The sequence below is a fragment of the Dreissena polymorpha genome, chromosome 4 (genome assembly GCF_020536995.1).
Source record: "Dreissena polymorpha isolate Duluth1 chromosome 4, UMN_Dpol_1.0, whole genome shotgun sequence".
Classification (NCBI taxonomy): domain Eukaryota; kingdom Metazoa; phylum Mollusca; class Bivalvia; order Myida; family Dreissenidae; genus Dreissena; species Dreissena polymorpha.
The window spans coordinates 45,367,478-45,390,987 of record NC_068358.1 but is presented as its reverse complement, the minus strand read 5'-3'; the positions used below and the strand labels follow the sequence as shown (position 1 = coordinate 45,390,987).

General features: G+C 35.5%; 2 protein-coding genes across 2 annotated transcripts in view; one reads left to right on the top strand and one right to left on the bottom strand.

The window, feature by feature from the left end:
* LOC127877925 (dachshund homolog dac-1-like) overlaps window positions 1-8,255 on the top strand; it is a 49,524-nt gene extending 41,269 nt beyond the window's left edge. Inside the window, exons 5-9 of the mRNA XM_052424250.1 lie at window positions 447-593; window positions 4,089-4,283; window positions 4,887-4,970; window positions 5,826-5,984; window positions 7,084-8,255. Coding sequence (XP_052280210.1) covers window positions 447-593; window positions 4,089-4,283; window positions 4,887-4,970; window positions 5,826-5,984; window positions 7,084-7,172 — 674 coding nt within the window. The 3' untranslated portion in view covers window positions 7,173-8,255. The remainder of the gene's footprint in view (window positions 1-446; window positions 594-4,088; window positions 4,284-4,886; window positions 4,971-5,825; window positions 5,985-7,083) is intronic.
* On the bottom strand, window positions 8,124-21,798 carry LOC127877927 (GTP-binding protein 8-like). The gene is made up of 8 exons (XM_052424251.1): window positions 21,781-21,798; window positions 20,270-20,479; window positions 19,760-19,917; window positions 15,725-15,823; window positions 14,742-14,872; window positions 12,518-12,617; window positions 10,139-10,254; window positions 8,124-9,236 (listed from the first exon to the last, which is right to left on the bottom strand). Exons 2-8 carry the CDS (start codon window positions 20,472-20,474, stop codon window positions 9,140-9,142), a joined length of 906 nt encoding a protein of 301 aa, XP_052280211.1. The 5' UTR covers window positions 20,475-20,479; window positions 21,781-21,798; the 3' UTR covers window positions 8,124-9,139.
* Between the last annotated feature and the right edge of the window lie 1,712 nt (window positions 21,799-23,510).

Below are 23,510 nucleotides of genomic sequence, written 5' to 3'. Positions count from 1 at the left end.
TCTATTATTTATTTGTTTAATATTTTGGAAACTATATGTTTTAAAAGTGTTTGTTTTTACGTGTAGTTTATGTAATTACCAGTATCGAAGTAGTTGAAGAATTTAATACACATCGACGCCTTATTTTTGTTCGGTGCATACTTAGTCATTTATAGCAAACAGATGCCATGACAGATTAGTAGAGGTTGTGTCTGAAATCTCATACACACATTTTATAACGATCGATTGAAACATATTTTCGCATTAACGTTTTTTTGCACTCTTCTCAGGTTTGACCGCTATTAATATCCTTAAACATATTGAAGAATATTTCATTTCTGGAGTGCTATTCTGTATACTTTTCTTGCATGGCTCTTTGGTTCAACACATACATTGTTAAATTAACAAAACCCTAAGCCTATTCGACCCATAGATGCTTTCATTATATTTCATATTGTATTTTACAGATGAAAACGGTCCGTTAAATCTTCATGTCAACGGAAACGCCGAGGACTTACGGAAATCCCCGAACTCTCGATCAAACGAAGCGTTGTCGGACGATAACAACGACATAGACGAGGACAATCCGTCGGATGCCGACGACAAGAGCGTCGGTAGGTGTCATACTAAAACATGCACTATTTAAAGTCAACACTTGTTTTATCATATCCCTTCATCTTTTGGAATCGGATTTAGTTTCTCTATATCACCTTGGGTTTTCGGACATGAATCAATTTATTTTTACCGTATATCGAAAAGAGTCCGAACAATTGATTTTCATAATGGGTTGGATAATCGTTATGCCATGATGATTTTTAAAAGTGTTAAACAGACCGTATTAGTTTTAATTAAACATTCAATACCCAATAAATAAGTCATTTTGTGATTGCCACCTTTACGTTCGCTGGACAACACAGATTTGTAGAGGACGGTTTCGAAAAATTACATGCTATTGTAAGGAATTAAAAACGAAATGCTGGAAATACATATTTAAGTGCAAATCTCATTTTCGTTATTCATTTCTTTATATTGAGATATCCTGAAAAGATTAAGTTTCTCACGAACAAAAATATATATCTAATATTCCTTAGTCAAACGACATTCGAGGCATTTCTTTTATGTGCGAGAATTCTTTTGTAAGCGTATATCCGCCCGAAGGTTCAGGCATCTGCAAAAATTGCACTCGAACGCATCAGATACATCTAGCAATGACGAAATAATTACAAATATCCAAAATGATTAAATTATTTAACAATTGCACGACGATTTCAATCGAGCCATCCTTCACTCGCAGATCGAGCGCCCAGCACGCACTGGCTTTGAAGTCGGCCGGAAAACTGCAGAGGGCTCACCGTTAGCGCATCTGGTCTCATTTTATTGAAGTCTTAAAACACAAATAAAACGTTTCATGGAACAAAAAATATTCGAGTCTGGATATGATGCCATTTTCATACGTGTTATTATATTGGGAAACGGAACCCGTGCTAGAGTTTCTCGCTTTGAATTCCGGGTGCCACCGTGGTGTTTTAATTCCTATGCAGCCGGTTGGACATTAAATTTACTTTATAATCGCTTTTGAATGACGGAGGCGAACTCTGCGAGCTGCGAGTCAATTATTTCTGATGATGAACATTCCGTTTAATGACGTATATCGCGGCTACGCGCCGAAAATTGAATTGAAAAAGCGCGCACTGGGAAGTTATTTGTTTGATTTCCGGACTGTTTTATCTTAGAACACCTTTGCTTAATGCGCCAAACAGAAAGTATTGCCAACCTCATTAAAAGATATAGACTAATATTGTGTTGTTTTGTAGTGATAAGTTAGATGTTTCGAATTAGTTCAGATGATTACTCAAAAAGTAATTAAACCTTGGTACAAATTGACATATAAAGGGTTATTGCTTTTATACGGTTTTGTAAATCATGTATCCTGAAAGAAATGTGTTAATCTCGATTTCCTTATAAATTGTTTGTGGTCTGCGTTTGTTCTGGATCTGTTAATCCGCATACATAATCCCGCCGCATTAATATTCAAAAAGGACCCCTTAACTCGCTAATGAATTGGGAATGAATTGCGAATATCTAAAAACATCTGACGATTTTGTACTTGTTTTATTATAGGTCTAACTCTTGAAGAGATTGAATTGAATTCCGTATAAATTGCACATTTCTACATTATATTGCTTTAAAATGCATTTTCCCGAAAGAATGGCCCACAGGTGTATAGCCTTCATCTCAATGTTTTATGAAAATCTGGTCTTTGAATTACTACTTGCTTTCTTTCTGCAACCAATGTGTATGGGAAAATGCAAAAAAAAATGCTTGAATTAAAAAAAGAAGTTCATAATGATAATGATCAACATGTTTCATGACGCTGTGTTCTAATTTAATTTATTTTTTAATGATTACTTATTTCATAAGTTTCTATCCGTATTGTTCTGTCCGGATTACCGATATACGTACTTACGAAGATACGCAGATATTTGTCACTCTGATTTAACGAGGTTATTTGATTTTGTTGTTTGTGTAAACTGTTTTATGATACTGCCCTCCGTTTTCGTTCCTTATTTGTTTGTTTAGAAAGAGGTTCTTCGAACAGATCAATTCCTGTGAACTGAAAAAATTGTCACATTTTCTTGTTTACTTGTCAATATGAAATGTTAAGATGTCACTTGAAATATATAAATAACTACATTTGAGCTCTATAAAAACGTGAATGACACTTCCCGCATAAACTTGATTTTGACTTAGAAGAGACATCCTATGCACAAAAAATACCATTAAAACGGAAAGTGTCGTCCATGATAAGCCGGTGTGAACTGAACAGGCTAATCTGGGACGACACTTTGCGCCCATTTCCCCAGAGCTACGCTCAATTACTTAAATCATTTGTAGTATTTAGCGCCTATTCCAAAAAAACTTTCCGGGTAGCTAACCATTCTACATATTTGTCACTCTGTTATACATGTGTATTATAAGACAGTCGCAATACGTACACTACAGAAACCTATAACAGTCCATTCGATAAATTCATCTGATAATTTCATGACGAACGAAGGGTTATTTTTATGAAATGTATTTCCGAATCGTTACTCGCAAATTACAATAATATCGCGTTCAGCGACTATTATCGATTGAAAGAAATAAAATCTGACAAGAAACGCTGCTTACTCCATTCGCTTGCCCATTATTGCTGCATTAAAATACCCGTTCTCAATTGTGCGAGCGATAGAAATGAAAACCAGTGATAAATTTATTAATTCCGATTTCGCCGCAATTCTCTCATAGCAATAATTGAGTCCGTGGTAATTTCTTCATTTCGTCTTGTGTAGCCGATTCCGGTTAACAACGATCGCGGATTTCAATTGGTTTGCGCGAGATGAAACGGCTTAATTTCCGTGGGTAAATTGTTTTAATCTGATATTGTTAAGTTTATAATAATTTCCAATCATCCTGTTTCTGCCAATTCCAGTCGAACTACCCAATGTCGCCAGTGTAAATCAATGCGCTTATTCAGCAAAGCACACGCACGAGTGATGGTCTCCGAACACTGCACATTGTTGCAAAGCGCTGAATCATCTGTGCTTTTTTTCACGTGCGCGCGTTCGTAAGTTGGTGACAATTGAACCGTTTCAAAACTTGCGTGTTTTTGTTGTATTTCTGGTATCATAAGTCGTTGAATACAATTTGTAGTGACGTTTGATTTTAATTGATATTACATTATACTTTTCTAATAGAATTCAATTATTCGTAGGAAAAGAAGCGGCGAAGAAGATATACAATTATTTTGCATAATATCTTGTCGTGTAGTCATTACAATACCCACAACTTATGGCCACATCTTCAAACACAGTTTTAACATGAATTCTACCGATGTCGTAAACCCTTATGCTGTTATGAGATATGTATAACCCTTTTTACACATCATTGAGGCATTGATAGTGATATTAGCAAGATTTCTGGGCTATAGCTGTTGTCTTCACGCACAAAAGTTGTGGTCAGAGTCCACGTAATGAACGCTCAAGTATTCTGAAGAAAAAACAAGTCATTTTCCGGTACTCCTTAAAGTTATATTTCCTGTATGGAATACTTGACTTGTCTTACTACAGCCGACAGCGCGGACCTTATGGAAACACTGTCTCACGACGAGCTAGGGGAGGTAACCGAGAATAGTCAACAGATTGGTGCCAACATGAATAACGGCGCCCTGCCAGCCTACTCCTCCATTGAGACCCTGCTGATGAACATTCAGGGGCTACTAAAGGTTGCGGTTGAAAACGCCAGGCACCAAGAGAGGCAAATAGGTAAGGGACATACATTGAGGGTTGAGGTTTTCGAACTTTGATAGAGGATTAAATTTAATGACCTGGTAATGTATCAGCGGAATCTTACAATATCAAATTTAATGAATGGCGTTTTTTCCGAATATATGTTACATATACGCTTTATTTTTTTTAACAATCTAAATGGTTGTTGAAACTCTAGCAAGTGTTACCATTAGATTTTACAATTAGGTATGAATAAGGAACATCGGTCAAATTGGCGACCTATTATAACGACATCGGCCTAATTTTCATAGATCGGAGATACCCTACAGATATAAAAGATAAACTGGTTTTCATACGTGTGTCACGTAAATAAGATACACTATTTCAATAAGTCCATATTATTTTTGCAACAAACAAGTATGTTTGTTTACATGTATGATATATATATACTCTGTTCGATAGTATATCGCATGTAGGGTATTGGGAAACGACAAACAAGACGCCCATCGTGGACGATGTGATTATACATCAGAATTAAGCAAGACATTCATGTTGTGCTTCTATCAAATAAACAGATAAAGCAATACTATTTAATTATCAAAATCCACTATAAACGTGCATTTGGTTTGTCATTTCAAGCGGATCTGAAGTCTGAACTCGCGCGGGAGAAGAACAACAGAGATGATCTCGAGAAACAAGTTGGGGAGGAAAAAAGGCAGAAACGTATGTAGTCTTAAGACGTGACTTACGGAGTACGAAGATGGGTCTTACAGAGTCGTAATATTGCTCATATGTGATTTTGAAAATTGATATTTTGAATGTTGTTTTAACATGAAACTCAAGTATGTATATATACGAGTCTTATGTTGTCTTCAATATGTTTTTTATTTTTCCGACGATGGGTCTTACGCATTCTTTAGTTGGTTCTGTGTCGTCCAATGATGATTCTTACATTGTTTAAGAAGTTTCTTATATGGCAATCGACTTCAATATTTTTATATTAGATGGGGTTTCAGTTAATTTCATATTAGTCTTGAGTTGATTTATGTGGGTCTTAAGATTTATGTAACGGTGTGTTAGGGTCAGTGTCACATAAAGCCCTAAGATAAAGATTATATGTAATCACGGTTGTGCAAAGATTGGTAACAATAATGCTGTTAAGGGGTATGCTGTTTTGAGGTAGTATTGCGTTGCCTCGATCGGCCGCACGCTATCTTGCAATGAATCTTAATTTGCATTAAGACTTAAATTATGAAAGAGGGTCGTAGGTGGATATAAGATGTACCTTACGATGTCTTTTAAATTAAGATATATATTACTTTGTCTTAAGATGGGCCTTAGGTAAATATGCAGCTACGCGTGTCTACCGTAGTTATATTTCGGTCGTGTTGTTTTCATTTTTGTTATCCAAGTACTAGTATGTGTTTAATTGAAAACGTTCATTGATGATTATTTTACCACCATGAACCACCATAACAAAATTTTCTCGATCACCCTATCAGTATACGATACAATTATGTTTCGGAAGCTAAAGACATCCTTCTTTCAATTACAAACAAACATGTATTGTTTAAACAGACTTGTTGCTCCGCAAATTAAAGAAGGAGCGTCGGGTGCGACGCGTGCATGACAACAGAGCGCCGGAAGTGGCTGTTGGGAACCACCGTCTTTCACCGGAACACGTTAGCAGTCTGATTAATATCGACAAACCGCCGAAGTTGATACCCAATAGCATTGGTATGTATCCCGGTGCCATCACCTACATATCTTAATTCAATGTTATGCAAGTATTCAAAGATATACCGTCTTTGACCATACCGGTCATAAAGCAATTCATATACGTAAGTAACGTTACATGTCTTGTAATGTATATGTAACTATGTGTGATTGCTTTGCGTCAGATGTTTGGGATAAATAAACAGTTATGCGAGCAGTGGGAAAAAAATAAAACAAAAATAAAGAGAACTTTAATACAGTGTTACGTAACTGCCAATAAGTTGATATATACACGTCTGGCATAATTTTGATTCGAAGTCCCCCAGACGCAAATGTTCATAATAGAATACTAGTTTTTTAGTTAACGGTGTCTTTTTTTAGCTCAACTGGGCAAATGCGTGCTCATGGTGATCTTTTGTGAGCACCTTTTGTCCGTTGTAAGTCGTCAACATTTATCTTGTGAACATGGGCGGGAATATTGCTTTAATGAAACCTTGAGAACACCATAGAAGAGGCATTGTTAGCCCTTTCATCAAAAAAACGAACATTTGTTTAAACGATATATCGGCAGACTTCGGAGTTATTCCTGTCGAATGTAGTTTCGTTATAGCTTTAGTAAAACCTTAACATCAGTTTAAACACTATAGAATTCTCATGACAACATTTGTCCCACTGATTTCTCTACCGAGTTCAAACATGAGTTACATTAAATACAAATCAAGGTCATAGTGTTATATTAAAGAAAAAGTTTGTGAACGCTCAAGAGGTCACATTAAGTCTCCAATTTTCATGAAACTTGAGCAGAACGTTTGTTCAAATGATACCTCCGTTGAGTTTTATTGAGTAACGTAGATAACACTACATGCTAATAAGTTCCTTGGGGTGTCTGGTGAGCGCCCAAGGGTTCGTGTTCTCCTTGTCGCGGTATATAAGTAGTACGATGAATAAAACATACAGTGATACAAATATGATACATTCTTGAAAGAAAATTAACTATGATGTTTTTGTCACGTGAATGAGAATATGTGCATTGCGCTCTCTTAAACATCATTGGTTATGCTCCAAAAAGTTAATAAAATTGGTTTGTATTATTTCCATCCTTCATTAATGTTGGTTGCAGAGGTCGAAGATCAAGACAGAAAACAGTCGCGTAATAGCCCCCACGAGTCAGAACGAATAACTCCAAGATCGGACTTTCAGGCCGTTTGAACATAGGCCGATTCGACCTAGTGGTTTACTAGAAAACATCAAATGTGCTCGTAGACTAGCTTCAAACACCAAGAATATTTCCCTCCGACAACGTATCTAGTGATTGGACACAGATATAGCCTCGTTTTGATTATTAGCATTTCAGAATGCACAGGGAGCTGTTGGAATGATGGACATTCGGTAGATGCGTATTGAGTTGATACATGGACATAAAACATATGGCGTTTTGAAGTTCTATATTTTTGATACGCCGGTCATTCAATATATCGCTGCATGCTCGGCACGCGATTGATAAGTAGAACTTTGATTATTTATCAAACTAAGTCAGGTTGACAATGGTGAAAAGGTTGAATATACGATACGAGGTTGTTTATAAATAAAATATATTACTGTACATGTGAACAACTGTAAATTGTACGAATGCGACGCCTTGCGACGCTCGTCACAATTTTGTTCATGTTGTGTCTTCAATCAATATAATTTAATTACTCTGAAAATGGTAAATAACAATACATTTTATTTTAATGAACATAGTAAAAAGCGTTACTTATATTTGAAGAGACAATCACGACGTTGATGTCGATATGAACTTTTGCATACATGTACAAAATAAGTATTTATAACTGAGCACACATGAATAGTGTTAACATGAGAAGATACAGTTGGAATTTGCCTATCAATCAACAACATTGAGATCGAATTAATTACCGGTAGTCACAGCATTATGCTTAATAATCATGTTGAGTTGACAAGCTAAACTGTATGAAAAGGATATGTATGAATACTTTTCTGGCAAAGCCTAGATTGAACAATGAGGTAAAACATGATCACATACGACAGTGCCACATTTTGTAGGGATGCATTTACAAGATTGTCTAAATAAACTGGGATAGTTTGGAGAACAGATATTCACTCTTGTATCCCCAAAATAGAATATAATAGACACTGGTCTCGTATAAGATTCATTTATTTATTTGTTCACAATGTATCTTGATTTGCCCACCATTTTACGGTATTAATATTTTCCGATATGTATTGTGTTGTAATATATATAATTACTTATTATTAAATGGATGTACTTTCTTCGAACGTTTGTATTTAACAGATTAAGAGTGCAAAATCAAACAGGTTTCTCGATTTTAAACACGGGATGGACAGAATGTATACACACTGATAAGAACTTTATTTTTGCAAATATCTCAAGTTTTTGAAATACATTTGCAAAAGTCTTTAGTGCATACAAGAGTTTTTCTTGCAGTTTGTGCCGATATCTTAAGGTATAAGAATAAATCCTTGAATACCTCTGAAATCGTTGACAAAACTTCACGTTATGTGAAGCATAGCCGTGTTCAATGAATCAGTAGATGCCGAATTTTGTAAGAAGAACACAGGCTTATTTAATAAAGTAATTCCGATGTATTGCACATTGCCATGAGCAGCATAAAAATATGTCGTGTATGTACTAGTTGAAATTCGTAAGAAAAACAATTTTAAACAGTTATTTGAAATAAATCACCACTTGCCGTCGTGTATACATCCATTAAAGTTAAAAGGGGGAACCCCACAAAGTCACATGATCCTGCACTCTGAGAATGCATGTTTAGAATCGTTGAGTTTATTTGTGTTTTTATGACATCAAATTGCGTGTACACATGCATATTTTTATGTTCTTTTATCCACAAAATGAAATAGCAAACTCCAAGATATGTACGACTCATTTGTACTTACTTAAGAGATTTCAGCTATGCCAAAGAGTTCTGGCTCAGAGGCTTGCATGGATTACAGACATCTATAAAAACGAAAGTGGTGTGTTTTGCATTAAATGTGTTATATTTACAACTTTATCTTTACTCCACCACAAAAAATATCATAAAATCTCACTCGCTGTACTCCTCAGTACACAATGTCTTATTTGATCATCCATATCTTAGGCAATCACCTGTAAACAATGACGTCGCAAACGTCCATTAATGGTTGTGTTCTTCTGACGTCCGCACATCAAGGTGACCCGTGACATGAGCAATAAAAGCCTGTAAGAGCTCCACACCTTCACCCGTCAACGAACTGAAACAAGTGTGCAATGCTGGCCACTATTTTCTAATCGATTATAAATAAGAACAAGAGATGTGTCAGAAACACAATGCCCCCTACTGCGACGCTTTGATTTATTATTTGTTTGACCTTGAAGGATGACCTTGACCTTTCACCACTAAAAATGTGCAGCTCCGTGAGATACACATGCATGCCAAATATCAAGTTGCTATCTTCAATATTGCAAAAGTTATGGCCAATGTTAAAGTTTTCAGACGGACGCACAGACTGACAGACAGACGGACAGTTCAACTGCTATATGCCACCCTACCCATTTAGAACCCTAAATACTACTAAGCATCTTTAACAAACAAGTAACAAAACACTTGCTGGGTAACAGAGGGTGGAAGTATTTGACATTCATTTTAATTACATGTACATGTATATCCATTTACAAATAACACTTGCTATATTCTTATTTAATAAGCTTTTTCATAATTACATATCCTCTTCTAAAAAGTATTTCAATACAAACAGGGAATTTTGAGTCTTTTAAATAATTGTGTTATGTCACTTGTGTGTATAGTACATGTTTGTGTCAAAACATAGCTTAAATAGCATAAGAGATGACAACAGAAAATGCCTAAACATATGAGCCGCGATCTGGGAAACCAGGGCTTATTGCATATCGGCACCTGCCTATCATGGTCAACACTTTTCGCTTGTTATGGTATTTTTCGTTTATAGGATAGGAAGTCTCTTCTTAGCAAAAATCAAGTTAAGGCAGAAAGTGTTGTCCATGATTAGTCTGTGCAGACTGCACAGGCTAATAAGGGACAGCACTATACGCACGTGCATTAAACCCCGTTTTTCAAGAGTGAGGCTAATACCCATATGTGACCCTTTTATGCACCAATTTACAAAATTTCACCCACCTGACTAAGAAAGGCTGCTGCAGACACGCCGGAAGCTGGTCGATGTACTTCCTGACCGACATGAAATTCTTAAGCAATACTGCTGGCTTCGACTTATCGATCTTCGTTAGAACAATCTGCAGACAGAAACGGGAAAGTAGCTAACACAGAGATGCAAACAAATCATGCCAAATACAACCTTCTTTCTGCTGTATAGTTCAAAAACTACTTTTACTAAATTTCAAATATGATGAATGCAATTATCACGATATGCAAGAATAATAATATCCAGGTTTCAATTCAGTCATTCATTACAAAAAACCAGCACAATTTGCGCGTTGATAAACATTTATATGACAAACAAAATTAGCTTGAAATACTTGCTAGTTAACAATGCAGACTACAGTCCTGAATATACGCACATAACCACATGCATATATAACATAATACAAAAGTGTGATTTTTAAACAGTTAACAAATATCTATTCTTAAATCTCATTATAGATATTTGTTAACTGTTTAAAAATTGCATTCATCTTACATTGTATTTGAAATTTAGTAAAAGTAGTTGGTTTGTCATATTGAACCAATGACTATGTTTGCCTAATCAAACCCGATGACTACGTTTTCAATATTAAACCAATTACTAATTTACTAGGTTTGCCTTATTGAATCAATAACTATATTTTCCTTAGTGAAGCTATGACTACATGTAGGTATTTTTTTGAACCCATGACTACGATTTCCTCATTGAACCAATGACTAGGTTTTCTTTATTGAACCCAATGATTAGGCTTGCCTATTTCATCAATGACTAGGTTTGCCTTACTGAACCGATGACTAGGTTTGCCTTATTGAACCCAATGACTAGGTTTGCCTTATTGAACCAATTACTAGGTTTGCCTTATTGAACCCGATGACTTGTTTTTGCCTTATTGAACCAAGTACTAGCTTTTCCTTATTGAACCAATGACTAAGTTTGCCTTATTGAACCCAATGACAAGGTTTTCCTTTATGAACCAAATGACTATGTTTGCCTTACCAAACCTGATGACTATGTTTTCCTTATTGAACAAATGACTAGGTATGCCTTATTGAAACCAATGACTATGTTTGCCTTATCAAACCCCATGACTATGTTTTCCTTATTGAACCAATGACTAGGTTTGCCTTATTGAACCAAATGACTATGTTTGCCTTATCAAACCCCATGACTATGTTTTCCTTATTTAACCAATGACTAGGTTTGCCATATTGAACCAAATGCTATGTTTGCTGCATTGAACCCAAGGACAAATTTTGCCTATTCAACCCGATGAAAATGTTTGCTGCATTATTGACCCAGTGACAATGGTTGATTTTATTGAATCAAATGACAATGTTTGACTTATTGAACCATATGACTATGTTTGACGTATTGAACCATATGACTATGTTCGGCTTATTGAACCATATTACTATGTTTGCCTTTAAGATCCCATTGACTATGTTTTCCTTATTGAACCAAACATCAATTTTAGCTTTATTGAACACAAAGACTTGTTTTTATGAACCCAATAGCTGTGTTTACCTTTTTGAAACAAATAACCATGTTGGCCTTATTAAACCCAGTGAATATATTTGTTTTACTTGAAACTATGTTTGGCTTATTTAAACCGACTGCAATAAATGTTGTTTATATGTTTAAACCAAGAAGACTATTGCCAAGCAATAAATGTCCCCTTTTTTGCCATAGCAACCAGAATTTTTGACGTAGGAACAAAATGAAATGACGTGCATAATCTCTATATTGCCATCTGTCCATGTTTCAAGTTTCATGAAAAAATATGAAGACCTTTTAAAGTTATCGCAGGATCCAGAAAAGTGTGACGGACTGACAGACTGAGAGACAGAGGGCAAACCATAAGTAAATATGGACGTACACAGCTGTTTATCTGCATGTGCAGTATTTTATAAATGGTGTCCTCATCCCTAGCACTGGGTCCCACTTTCCCGTCAACAAGCAAGAATGTCATCTTGAGGCTGAGAAAGAGAACGGAATAACATACAAGTGCTTGATCACTGCACTATAAAACCTAACACTGAAGTATGGAAACAACACATTTAGAATTCGACACAGACTTGGCACTTGACTTTTGAATACTCTTCTGAAAGTAACAACAGCCTTAGATTTGATGATGAGCAAGTTTTTTAAACTTACTGCTAAACAATATTCAATTTTTAGAATCGTTTACTAGTACTACTTCTAAATCTAGTTCCAAGTTAGTTGTTTGTGGAAAGTTTTTTCAGAGGTTTGGATCAGTCCTTAAGACCATGTTTTGATGGTTGATGTGTTAAAGTACCAAAAGGTGTCGATACACTAAATGTGTTGCTTCTATCTCAGCGTTAACATTTGCTCACAATGTAGGGCAAACTCATTTCCTCCATCATATTCAGACCCGTGACGTCTGTGGGTGTAACGCCTACAGTGCCATCCACAAGGAAAATCACACGGGACAGTCTGAAGCAAACACATGACACGTAGATTCCTATGTGAAAATATTGGACAAATGAAAGCTGAGTCTCTATTCCTTTGGCAGCAGTTTCTACACCAACAACGGAAGGAGCTGGATTGAGAAAAGGTTTGAGACGTGGTTCTCCTTTAAAGAACAGTTAAAATGCTGAAATAATGCAATACTTGCAGTCACAAGCCTTTAGTCCTTTTAAAAAGAGGCATTCAAACATAGTAAAACTACACTTAAAAGACCACCCAATGGACTTAATACAAGCCGTCTAAATAGTGGTACGTGTATTACTATTATAACAAGCAAATTCGTTGAATTGATATCCCGCGCCAATATACTTCTGGACACAAAAGTGTTATATTTGACAATTTAAAAAGATTTTTTTCAAGATACAAAGGGCCATAACTCCGCTATTAACAGATGGTGTTCAATGCCATTTGGCGTGCATCATCCTCTTATCCATATATATACTCATACTAAGTTTCAATGAAATCCGCCAAAGCACTTCCAAGACATGGCTCCGGACAAAAAAGTGCCGGACGGATGGACGGACAACGCCAAAACAATATCCCTCCGCCTATGGCGAGGGATAATAATCATTATAGTAAAAATAATAATGTTTGAAGTAAAAGAATACATAAACCCTTGATCAAGGTCAATTGCATCGATAGTTAAATAGAGTTCTTTCCGAGATCCTGTCAATAAAAGTCAGTTAGCTACAATAAGAGAAGTATGTTACACAGATAATGTACTCATCTCTCACCATAATAATTGTGCTAAATTTTACTTAAGCTTATAAAGTAAAGCACTCTGCTATCCCAAAGTCGTCTGTTGTTAATTGATGCTATCATGGAACAGCTGTCGGATTAAGGTGTCAATTTTATCGTTTATTAAATAATTTTGTCTGAGAAATGTGGCCGTAATACAGAATAGCTGGTCTGTTATTATCGTTGTATGCAACCATTTAAATATTTAGGAACAAAATTGGGTGTTAAAAAAAGTGTTTCCATTAGTTGTGTGGTCATACATTTGAGGTGGTGATAAAGCAGGGCTTTGGTGTATGTATTGTTTGAAAATAAGAAACTTCCATGAAAACCAATAGTTTTCTATCACTGAATTTATTTTTCAGTATTTGTTTCTAAAACTTTTTTCTTTTTTTTATTCTGCGACCTTAACAGAACACACCCTTTAAGCAGGCCAAAGCAAGATCTATATATAAAGTATCTAGGTCCGACATTACCATTGTTCGCAGAACAACATTTGTTCTATTTTTAGTAATTATGACCTTGACCCTACCCACCATATGATTATGCAATTCCAACAGAGTTATTGAAATTAGGCAAAGATCTATTAATCTCTGCATAATGTATATGTATATAATGTTTCATTAAAATATCTTGATTTAATGAGCTTTTAGCCCAGTTTCGATTCATATCAAAATTATGCCTATTTATATTGATTTATATTGATTCATATCGCAAGCAACCGATCTACCTATCTAATAAACAGTATTATTGAAATAATTTCAAATTAATTAGATTAAAGTTCCCATTGAAATAGAAATCCAATTATGTAAGGTAAAACTATCAGAGGAAACATGGAATGGCATTGAGAACTAGAGCTTTGTCACAGATGTGACGCATACCCCCACATGTCGCATTGACACAGACTATTTTGCATGCTGTCTTCACAAAACAAGAGAATCTTATTTATGGCAATTTTTAAGAATTATAATGCCATTTTCATTTATTGCAATTTTGACCTTTGAACTCTTGAATTCTTTCGCATGACACACGGTCCCATATTCAAACTTGACCTAGACATCATCTAGATACAACTTGTGACCAAGTTTGGTGAAGATCGGATAAAATTTTGGGACAGACCGACAGACAAAAGTGACTCCTATATAGCCCCAATCACCAATAGTAATGGGGGTATAATTAATGTCACAATAATATTTCACTACTAAATCATATTTTATACAACCTTGATTTTTTCATGATAAATAAATAAAACTCTAATCAATAAAAAAAGATACAATCTTATAACTTAAACATTAACATGAGTTAAAACATAACATATGTTTCTGCATATTTACTACAGTGACTAAAATCAAATACTTCTTTCTTGAAGACAGGAATCCTTCCACACTTTTCTCGTAGTGTTCTGGCATATGGAAGCCATACCCAGGCATGTCCACTAGACAGAGCTGCTTACCCACTGTAAAGAAGTTCAACACCTTTGTATGACCCTGTGAAATAAATCAACAACAAAAAACATAGCACTCCCACAAAACAAAAATTTCAACATGTTATTTATTCATTTAATTTTTAAATACAATGTAATTGAGGAATCCCAAGCGCAGTATGTCTTTCAAATACCTTCTGGTTCACACAACATTTCAGCTCAATACTCCATCCAAACTTAGTTAAAACAATTTTTATGTTTAAATATACAGTGACTTTATCCTTGATCAAAATAGTTCCAAATGCAATCCAAAAATACCCAAATAAAATCTCATAGGATAAATTTGTTAAGCAGAACGAGTTTATGAATTTAAGAAATGGTGACCTTGATCTTGACCTAATTGGTCCCAGATTGAACCCCAATCAAGGTAACCAGGTACTCTACACATAATTTAAGCACAATACCTTCATCCAAACTAAATTTATTAAGCAGAAACCGTTTTTCTTATTTGTAACAGTGACCTTGATAATCTCCCAAACTAGGCCTGCTTATAAGTAACATATCTATTTTTAGCAACATAGACCTTGACATTTATCCAACATGCCCCAAATACAATACCAAGCTAGGTCTCCATGCAATCTTGCTTTATCACAAGTTTCATCAAAATTCGTCCTTGCAAAATAAAAGTTTAATACAGGAAACCACATGTTTAAAGCTGCCCTACCACATACTCGCTAGCCAACAATGCCCCCAACTTTATTAAAAAAATTGTAAAAGATGTACTGTAAAGTAATAGTTTTTAATGAATATATTGTCAAAAACAATTTAAATTGCGGAAAATACAACAAAGTGCATTAAGCACCGTTTTCAATGATCAAGACGCAACATTTCTTTTTCCAAAAATAATGCCACTTACTGGAGTCTTAGAGACCCTGACTCGTGCCTCCGGAGCTTCTCCCAAGATAGCCTTGATCAGCGAGGACTTGCCAACATTGCTGCGTCCAATAAAGGCCACCTGCAAACATCATATCGTTCTAGGAAAACTGGGTTTAATGCATGTGCGCAAAGTGTCTTCCAAGACTAGCCTATTCAGTTCAAACAGGTCAATCATGTCTATGATATAACAATTTCCTTTTTATGGATTTTATCATCTAAAAGAAGTCTCTAATAAAAAAAAATTCTAGTCTAGTTGGAAAGTGTTGTGCTTGATAAGACTGTGCAGACTGCACAGGCTAATCTGGGGTGACACTTGACCTCAAAGCATGAAGCCCAGTTTTTACAAAACAATGCTTATATGAAGATTTCCAAACATTAAAGTTTAGTTTTGAAGATTTTTTTGTATTTCCTCCCATAGGGTCAGTGCCCTAAAAAAACATGTGCATGTAGTTTGTTTATGAGAGGAATACTAAGGAAATATATACACTAAAAAGGATTATTAGGTGTTGTGTTAGGTGTTAGGTATAAGGTGTTGCGCATACGTATGTACCGGTAAAGTGCAATTGCCCCCATTATTTGACTAAATGCTGGGACTGATATGTCAAAGATTTGTTGTTAACACATATGCATATTGTATCTTCTAAAATCTTATATAAAACAACTATTGAAACCAACAACAGCTAATTGCAGTTGTATTTTACAGTTCTCCATTTGCAAATGACATGCAACTGCACACCTAGTTCCAATCATTTATAAGTCCAGTTCAATAAATGCAAATTTTCATCCCATAGTTACACAGTTGAAGTACAAAATTAAAAAGAGTTTTCTCACAGATGAAACACCCATCTCCAACCTGATTAATAATGTTGTTGTAACAGCAAGAACAGGACCTTCATATGTTTTATTTACCTGGCTTAAGTACTCTTTAGTTATGACAGATGTAGATTTTAGTGTTTAAATAGAAATGGCGTGGCAGAGGCCACGCCGCATGTTTGACCCAGGGGCACCCCAGGGTTTGTAATGGGGCCATGCATAGTTGAGATTGACCGTATTGTCATAAGGGATGTTCAGTATCAATTTGAAGTACATGTAAATCAGTGTAGAAATGAAGAAGTTAATGTAAAATAACCTAAAACAAGATGTGTTTGAGAAACACTATGCCCCCCAGCATGCCAAATATGAAGTTGCTATGTAATGTATATTAAATGAGCGATTTTGACCCATATATTTGACCTTTGATCTTGAAGGATGACCTTGACCTTGAAGAATGACCTTGACCTTTCACCACTCAAAATGTGCAGCTCCATGAGATACAAATGCATGCCAAATATGAAGTTGCTATGTTCAATATTGCAAAAGTTATGGCAAATGTTTGACATGCTATGTACAATAGTAAAAAAATATAGACATTTTTAAGTATATGACCTTGAAGGATGACCTTGACATGTCACCATTTAATATGTTCACCTGTATGAGTATGCTTGACAAATATAAAATATCTGCATAAAGTGGTACTGACGTTTTGGCATATTTAAAATGAAAATTGACCTTAGTAAATGACCTTGGACCTTTCATAATGACCTTGACCTTTCATGATGACCTTGACCTTAACATTGTACAAATTAAAATGTGCTGTTCCATATGCATTTGAGAAGTCGTAACGAAGTTAAAGTGCATAGTAAATGAGCGATTTTGACCCAAATATTTGACCTTTGACCTTGACGGATGACCTTGACCTTTCACCACTCAAAATGTGCAGTTCTATGAGATACACATGCATGCAAAATGTTAAAGTTTAGTGATTTTGACCCATATACTTGACCTTTGACCTTGAAGGATGACCTTGACCTTTCACAACTCAAAATGTGCAGCTCCACGAGATACACATGCATGCCAAATATCAAGTTGCTATCTTCAATATTGCAAAAGTTATGGCAAATGTTAAAGTTTGACGTAAACCAACAAACAAACCAACAGACAGGGCAAAAACAATATGTCCCCCAGAATATACATGGGGACATAAAAATGAGTGAAAATCTCTGACCCCACCCCACCCCCTATAACTTTTAACCCAGGGGTGTGTAAGTTTCAAGGTTCTAGTGCAAATGTGTAGGAGATAGTGGACAGGACGGACGGACAGACGGCAAAGATAACCAAATAATAGATTTCAAAATCTAAACGCTGACCCTAAGTTCAAGGTCACAGGGGTCAAAAATGTTGTGTATGGAAAGGTCTTGTCCAGATACACATGCGTACCAAATATGAAAGCAATATCTGAAGGGACACAGATGTTATGAGCTTTTTTTGAATCGCGGATGCAGATTTTGAAACCTGAACGCAAACCCCAAGTTCAAAAATTTTATGCGCATGGAAAGGTGTTGTCCAGATACACATGCATACCAAATATGAAAGCAATATCTGAAGTGACACAGTAGGTATGAGCCTTTTTCGAATCGCGGTCGCAGATTTTGAAACCTGAACGCTGACCTAAACTTCAAGGTCAAGGTCACATGGGGTCAAAAATTGTATGCGCATGGAAAGGTGTTGTCCAGATACACATGCCTACCAAATATGAATACAATATCTGAAGGGAAACAGTAGTTATGAGTCTTCTTTGAATGGCTGTCGCAGATTTCGAAACCTGAACGCTGACCTCAAGTTCAATGTCAATGTCACAGGGGTAAAAAATTGTATGCGCATGGAAAGGTGTTGGTTACATACACATGTATACCAAATATAAAAGCAATATCTGAAGTGACACAGTAGTTATGAGCCTTTTTCAAATCGCGGTCGCAGGAAAATCTCTGACCCGGCCCCACCCCAACCCCCATAACTTTTGACCCAGGGATCAAATCAAAATTCTAAATAGTTTCAAGATTCTAGTGCTAATAATGTAGGATGAGATAGTGGCCAGGATGGACGGACGGACAGACGGCGGAGATAACCACATAATCCCCACTTTTTATCCGAAAAGCGTGGGGATAATTATTTCTGTGACCATAGTCACCACAATTCTGGTCTGACAAAAAACTGTAATAACCAGTAAATTCACCATGTGGCCCTTTATCATCTATCATCAACCTAGATTAAGTCCTTTTTGAGCTATAGCAGAATCTAGATTAAAGTTTACACTTATTTCTGTAACCAAAACAACATTATTTTTGTTGGACCAAACAATTGAAATAACTGGTAATGTGCATATTCCCCATATGGCTGTTTATCCATAAACGAAGTCTTATCAACATAGCATAAGTAATTTTTTAATTATTGCAGGATCCAGAATGTTTGGAATGACATATGGGCATTTATCCGTTTACAAAGTTTCATAAACCTAACTCAAGAACTTTTAGAATATTTGCAGAACCCAGATTTCGATGGACAGATGGACAGACAGATCATTTGACACATGATTGAACAAGGGGTAATCCTATAGTCTCCTCGGGTTACACCAGTATGCGACTTAAAATTGTTTTATTTATAAACATCAAGAAATCGTGAACAATTATTAGTTGGACATTTTTGTTTTGCCTGATATTTTAATCACTATCATTATTAATAGCTATTACAAACAGTTGAGTTTTCAGAAGCCTCTGGCGTGTTTGCTTGGCATGTTAGCGTTCATAGTCATGAACTGAACTTGAGAACTTGAGGGAGATGCTTAATACAGGTGGTGGCCACAACAGTTTTGACTCTTCTTTATATCCTAGTCATTTGAAAAATACAAGCCACAGTCTGGGAAAACAGGCTCAAGGCAAGTGCATAGCAGTCCACCAAGGCTAATCAGGGACAACACTGTCAGCATTTATGTTATTTTTCGTTTAATGGAAGTATCATCTTAACACAAATGCAGGATAGGCAGAAAATGTCATCCCTGATTAGCCTTTGCAGACTACACAGGGTAATCTGGGATGACATTTTATTCACATGCATCAAGCCCCATTTTCCCACATCGAGGCTCGTGAGATTGCACATCAAGCCCCATTTTCCCACATGGAGGCTGGTGTGATTTCAGCACCTCAGGCAGGTCATGCTCTGGCAGTTGATCCTCATACACTGCAGACTTGAGATGCTCAATCTTGTGGGTGACTGATGGAATGAAGAGTTTATGGCCTTGGTAAATCTGATCTTCAGTTGGAGAGAATGATATCTTATCTGCTGGAAGAATTGGCACAGCTAAAACACAAATGCATTGTTTATTTATTTATAGGTACTTGAAATTCATTGCCTTTTGTTCCCTCTATTTGGTACAAGAGGAATTGTATTACAAAGAAGATATAAAGGTAATGTATACCAAAGATAAATTGACCAAACTTACTTTTACTAAATAGAAGTTCATATTTGAACCTAAAACAGATTTCAAATATTTTTATAAATTTAGCAGTTGGCATTGGGTATATTTTTTATTAATAAACAAGGTAAGCTTAGTCAATAACATTAAATGATAGCTTTGAGAAAACAAAACTTGTCAAAAGTTGTACAGCAAAATACACTTGTAACCAACAAGGTTAACGTAAGAAGCACTTACAAACATGTTTTTGAAGATTCTGCAGTGGGTTCAAGGAAATTGTGTGCTGAGAAATGAATTTTGGTGGCGTAATTCCACTGTTTATATTTCCATGTGTTGAATGTTTATTGAATGAAGAGCCTTGACTTAAACTGTGAAACATTCGCGCCAGAAGAGGTCTGCGTCTGTTTTGTAATAAACCATAGCATCTCGAACAAACCTTCATGATTGCTGAAAAAACACAAAAACACTGTATATTAAACCAACAGAATGTACAAACATATAGGACTGACAATTTTTTGCAGATAAAAATGCAGTTAAAATATCAAAACATACCTTCATTCATTAAAGTGATTATTGTGATGATCATATTAATACATTCTCTGGAACATATACATTTGAAAAGATCATTCATGTGAAGAAAAAAAAAATCTTGTTAAGTTATGGTGGTGAGAACGGGTGATGGATGTTAAATGCCATTTCCATTTCGTGCAATGGATGATTGTGTAAGGAAATATATGATGTTTTGTCCCACTGATTTATTTAGTATAGCACTATACATTATATAAACATTGAATATCATCTTTTGAACAAATGATATTATGGATCTGATTTGTGTGCATGTACTGTTAATAAATTTATTAAAATATGTTAAAAGGGATTTATTACACAATTGTGTTTCTATGGTCAATATAGTTGAAACAAGCAAAGTTGTTTAACTGATAACCTCTGCAAAATCAATGTACTTTATAGATGAACACAAATCCCTTGATATAATACAAAAAAACAAGAGCGTCGCATAGCGGGTGCAAATGCTTGACTGTGGGTGCAGTTTTAAATAAATCAAAGCTTGTCAGAAGAAAAGGATCGGTAAGTGGCATGAAGAACTGATCTACATAGGAAGTTGAAGGTGGAAGCACTTTACTAGAGCCTATGTTAAAGTTTCATATTAGAGGTCACAGTGACCTTGACCTTTGAACTAGTGACACGAAAATGGGTGTGGCATGTAGAACTGATCAAAGTGCATCTACATATGAAGTTTCAAAGTTGTAGGTGGAAGCACTTTGATTTTAGAGCCAATGTTAGTTTTATTTTAGAGGTTACAGTGACCTTGACCTTTGACCGAGTGAACCAAAAATGGGCGTGGCGTGTAGAACTCATCAAGGTGCAGCTACATATGAAGTTTCAAAGTTGTAGGTGGATTCACTTTGATTTTATCGCCAATGTTAAGGTTTTAGACGACAAGGATGGCCGACGATCAGCCGGCTATGACAATATCTCAGGTTTTCTCCTAAAACAACCGAGCTAAAAATTAAGGGAAGTGTTACATTAATTGTTAAATACAACAAAATGGACAATTAATTATACTAAATATGAAATAGTAATTGTGAAAAATAGTTTTACTATTCCAATCCAACTCCAACAAAGATTATGTATAGCAAAGTTAGCCAATATGATTCGCAGCTATACGATATTATTCACTCATATGATATATTCGGCTATATATTACTACTGGGACGAAACAGCTACACCTTTCAACACAAATATCAGTGACACAAAACAGCAGTGGGACGAAACATAGTCAGAACCACACAAGTACGATTGCGATGTTGATGTTTATCGTTGAAGCAAACACTAACTACAGTCAATCTAAGTTATATGTTTACAGATAATAACATATTCATAATTGTGTTTCTACAAGAACATCATGAATTAAACTCACAAAGCGCTTTAAAACAGAGTGCCAACTTAAATGCACTAGCCACCGTAATTTATTGTTGTTGTTGTTTTGACTTTTGTTGTTGTTGTTAGGGTCGTTTCGGTCAAAGTCGTTTTGGTGTCAGGTTATTTCGGTCTGAAATTGAGCATCTTATAGTGAAAGAGTATACCAATTTAAATAGTCTTTCAACTTGTGTTCCTAATTGTTAAACGAAAAGTTCTATGCCATAGTTAAAAAATTAATCAGATGTAAACTCCTTGCACAGAGCTTTATTTTATCCAGAATGAAAGGATTTTTTAATATCTTGTCTAAAGCCTTGCACAAGAACCTAGTTCTTCTTGAATGCTCTGAGCTTTTATGAGTACATACGTACAGCTCAGAGAAGGGTCAATAGCTGGGAGTTGAATTATTGCAACAACACAAGAACCAATCCCATGGGTCAAATAATACCTCAATACTTTGGCCGAGGCATAACTTTGTCTCCAAAACTGTCAAGGTAATTGGCAGATACAATAGAATGATGCGAGGCAGTGATGCACACAAGAATGCATAGACCAAGGTCAGTGAGACAATTCAAGTTCAAAGGTCAAGTATTATCTGCAAAATTTTCCACAGCATCATTATGGTTTTATTTGATATTCAAGTAACATACGAATTTATTATCCTGAAGAATAAATGATTCCATGTGATTAAGACTTGTATGAAGCATTATTGTTGAAAAACGAAACACATCATTTTAGGTTTACCAGGACTCTGAATTAGTCAGTCAGAAACTATGGTAAATGTCAAGGTCAAACTATGGTAAATGTGTGTGAGTATTTATAACATCCATCCAAGTATCAAAGCTTTGTAGAAATTGTCATTGATGTTGGGCTAACAAAATAACCTTCTGAATAAGTCCAATGTAGGTCAACGTCAAGAAGTAAAAGGGTTAGGTGATTTGGGTGAGTTGAATGTGTCCATGCAAGTATCAAATCTCTGAGGCAAGATGTTTTGATGTTTGTAAAAATGTGTCATTTTAGGTTAACCGAGAATTTGAACCTTCTGAATTAGTTCAACATTTCGTTTATGTCAAGGTCAAAATGAAGTTAGGCGATTTTGGTGTGTTAAAATCTCAAATATAATATCAATGCAAGTTTCAAAACTTTGAAGCAAGTGGTATTGGTGTTATACGCAACATGTCATCAGTGTTCACCTCTTGTGTCTTTGTGACAATGGTACTCTTGTTTAATAATATAACACACAAATTCATCATACAAAACAAAACTGTGTGGCAATATGCACATTTTATTGCACATGTGTTAACAAAACAAGTCAGTTCTTCACTTTGGTGCATCAAAAAATTAAGGATTTATCATAATTCTGTACAAATTGACACAATATTTAACATCAAACATAGGGCATTTTGGCTATTTATTGTTTGTCATAGTGCTTGATGATGCATATCTTAAATCAATACAATATAATGTCAGTTTTAATAAAAAGTATTTATAAACGTCATGCTATTTTGAAGAATTGTGACAGGTACATTTCAATCTCCCA

Excerpts from the sequence above, each read along its gene's own strand:
- LOC127877927 (XM_052424251.1), bottom strand. The coding sequence starts at position 20,474 with ATGAAGGTTTGTTCGAGATGCTATGGTTTATTACAAAACAGACGCAGA. Across the intron at positions 19,918-20,269 it reads GAATCTTCAAAAACATGTTT|CTGTGCCAATTCTTCCAGCA; the intron begins GTAAGTGCTTCT and ends TTTGTGTTTTAG. Across the intron at positions 9,237-10,138 it reads CAGCAGCCTTTCTTAGTCAG|TTCGTTGACGGGTGAAGGTG; the intron begins GTGGGTGAAATT and ends CACTTGTTTCAG.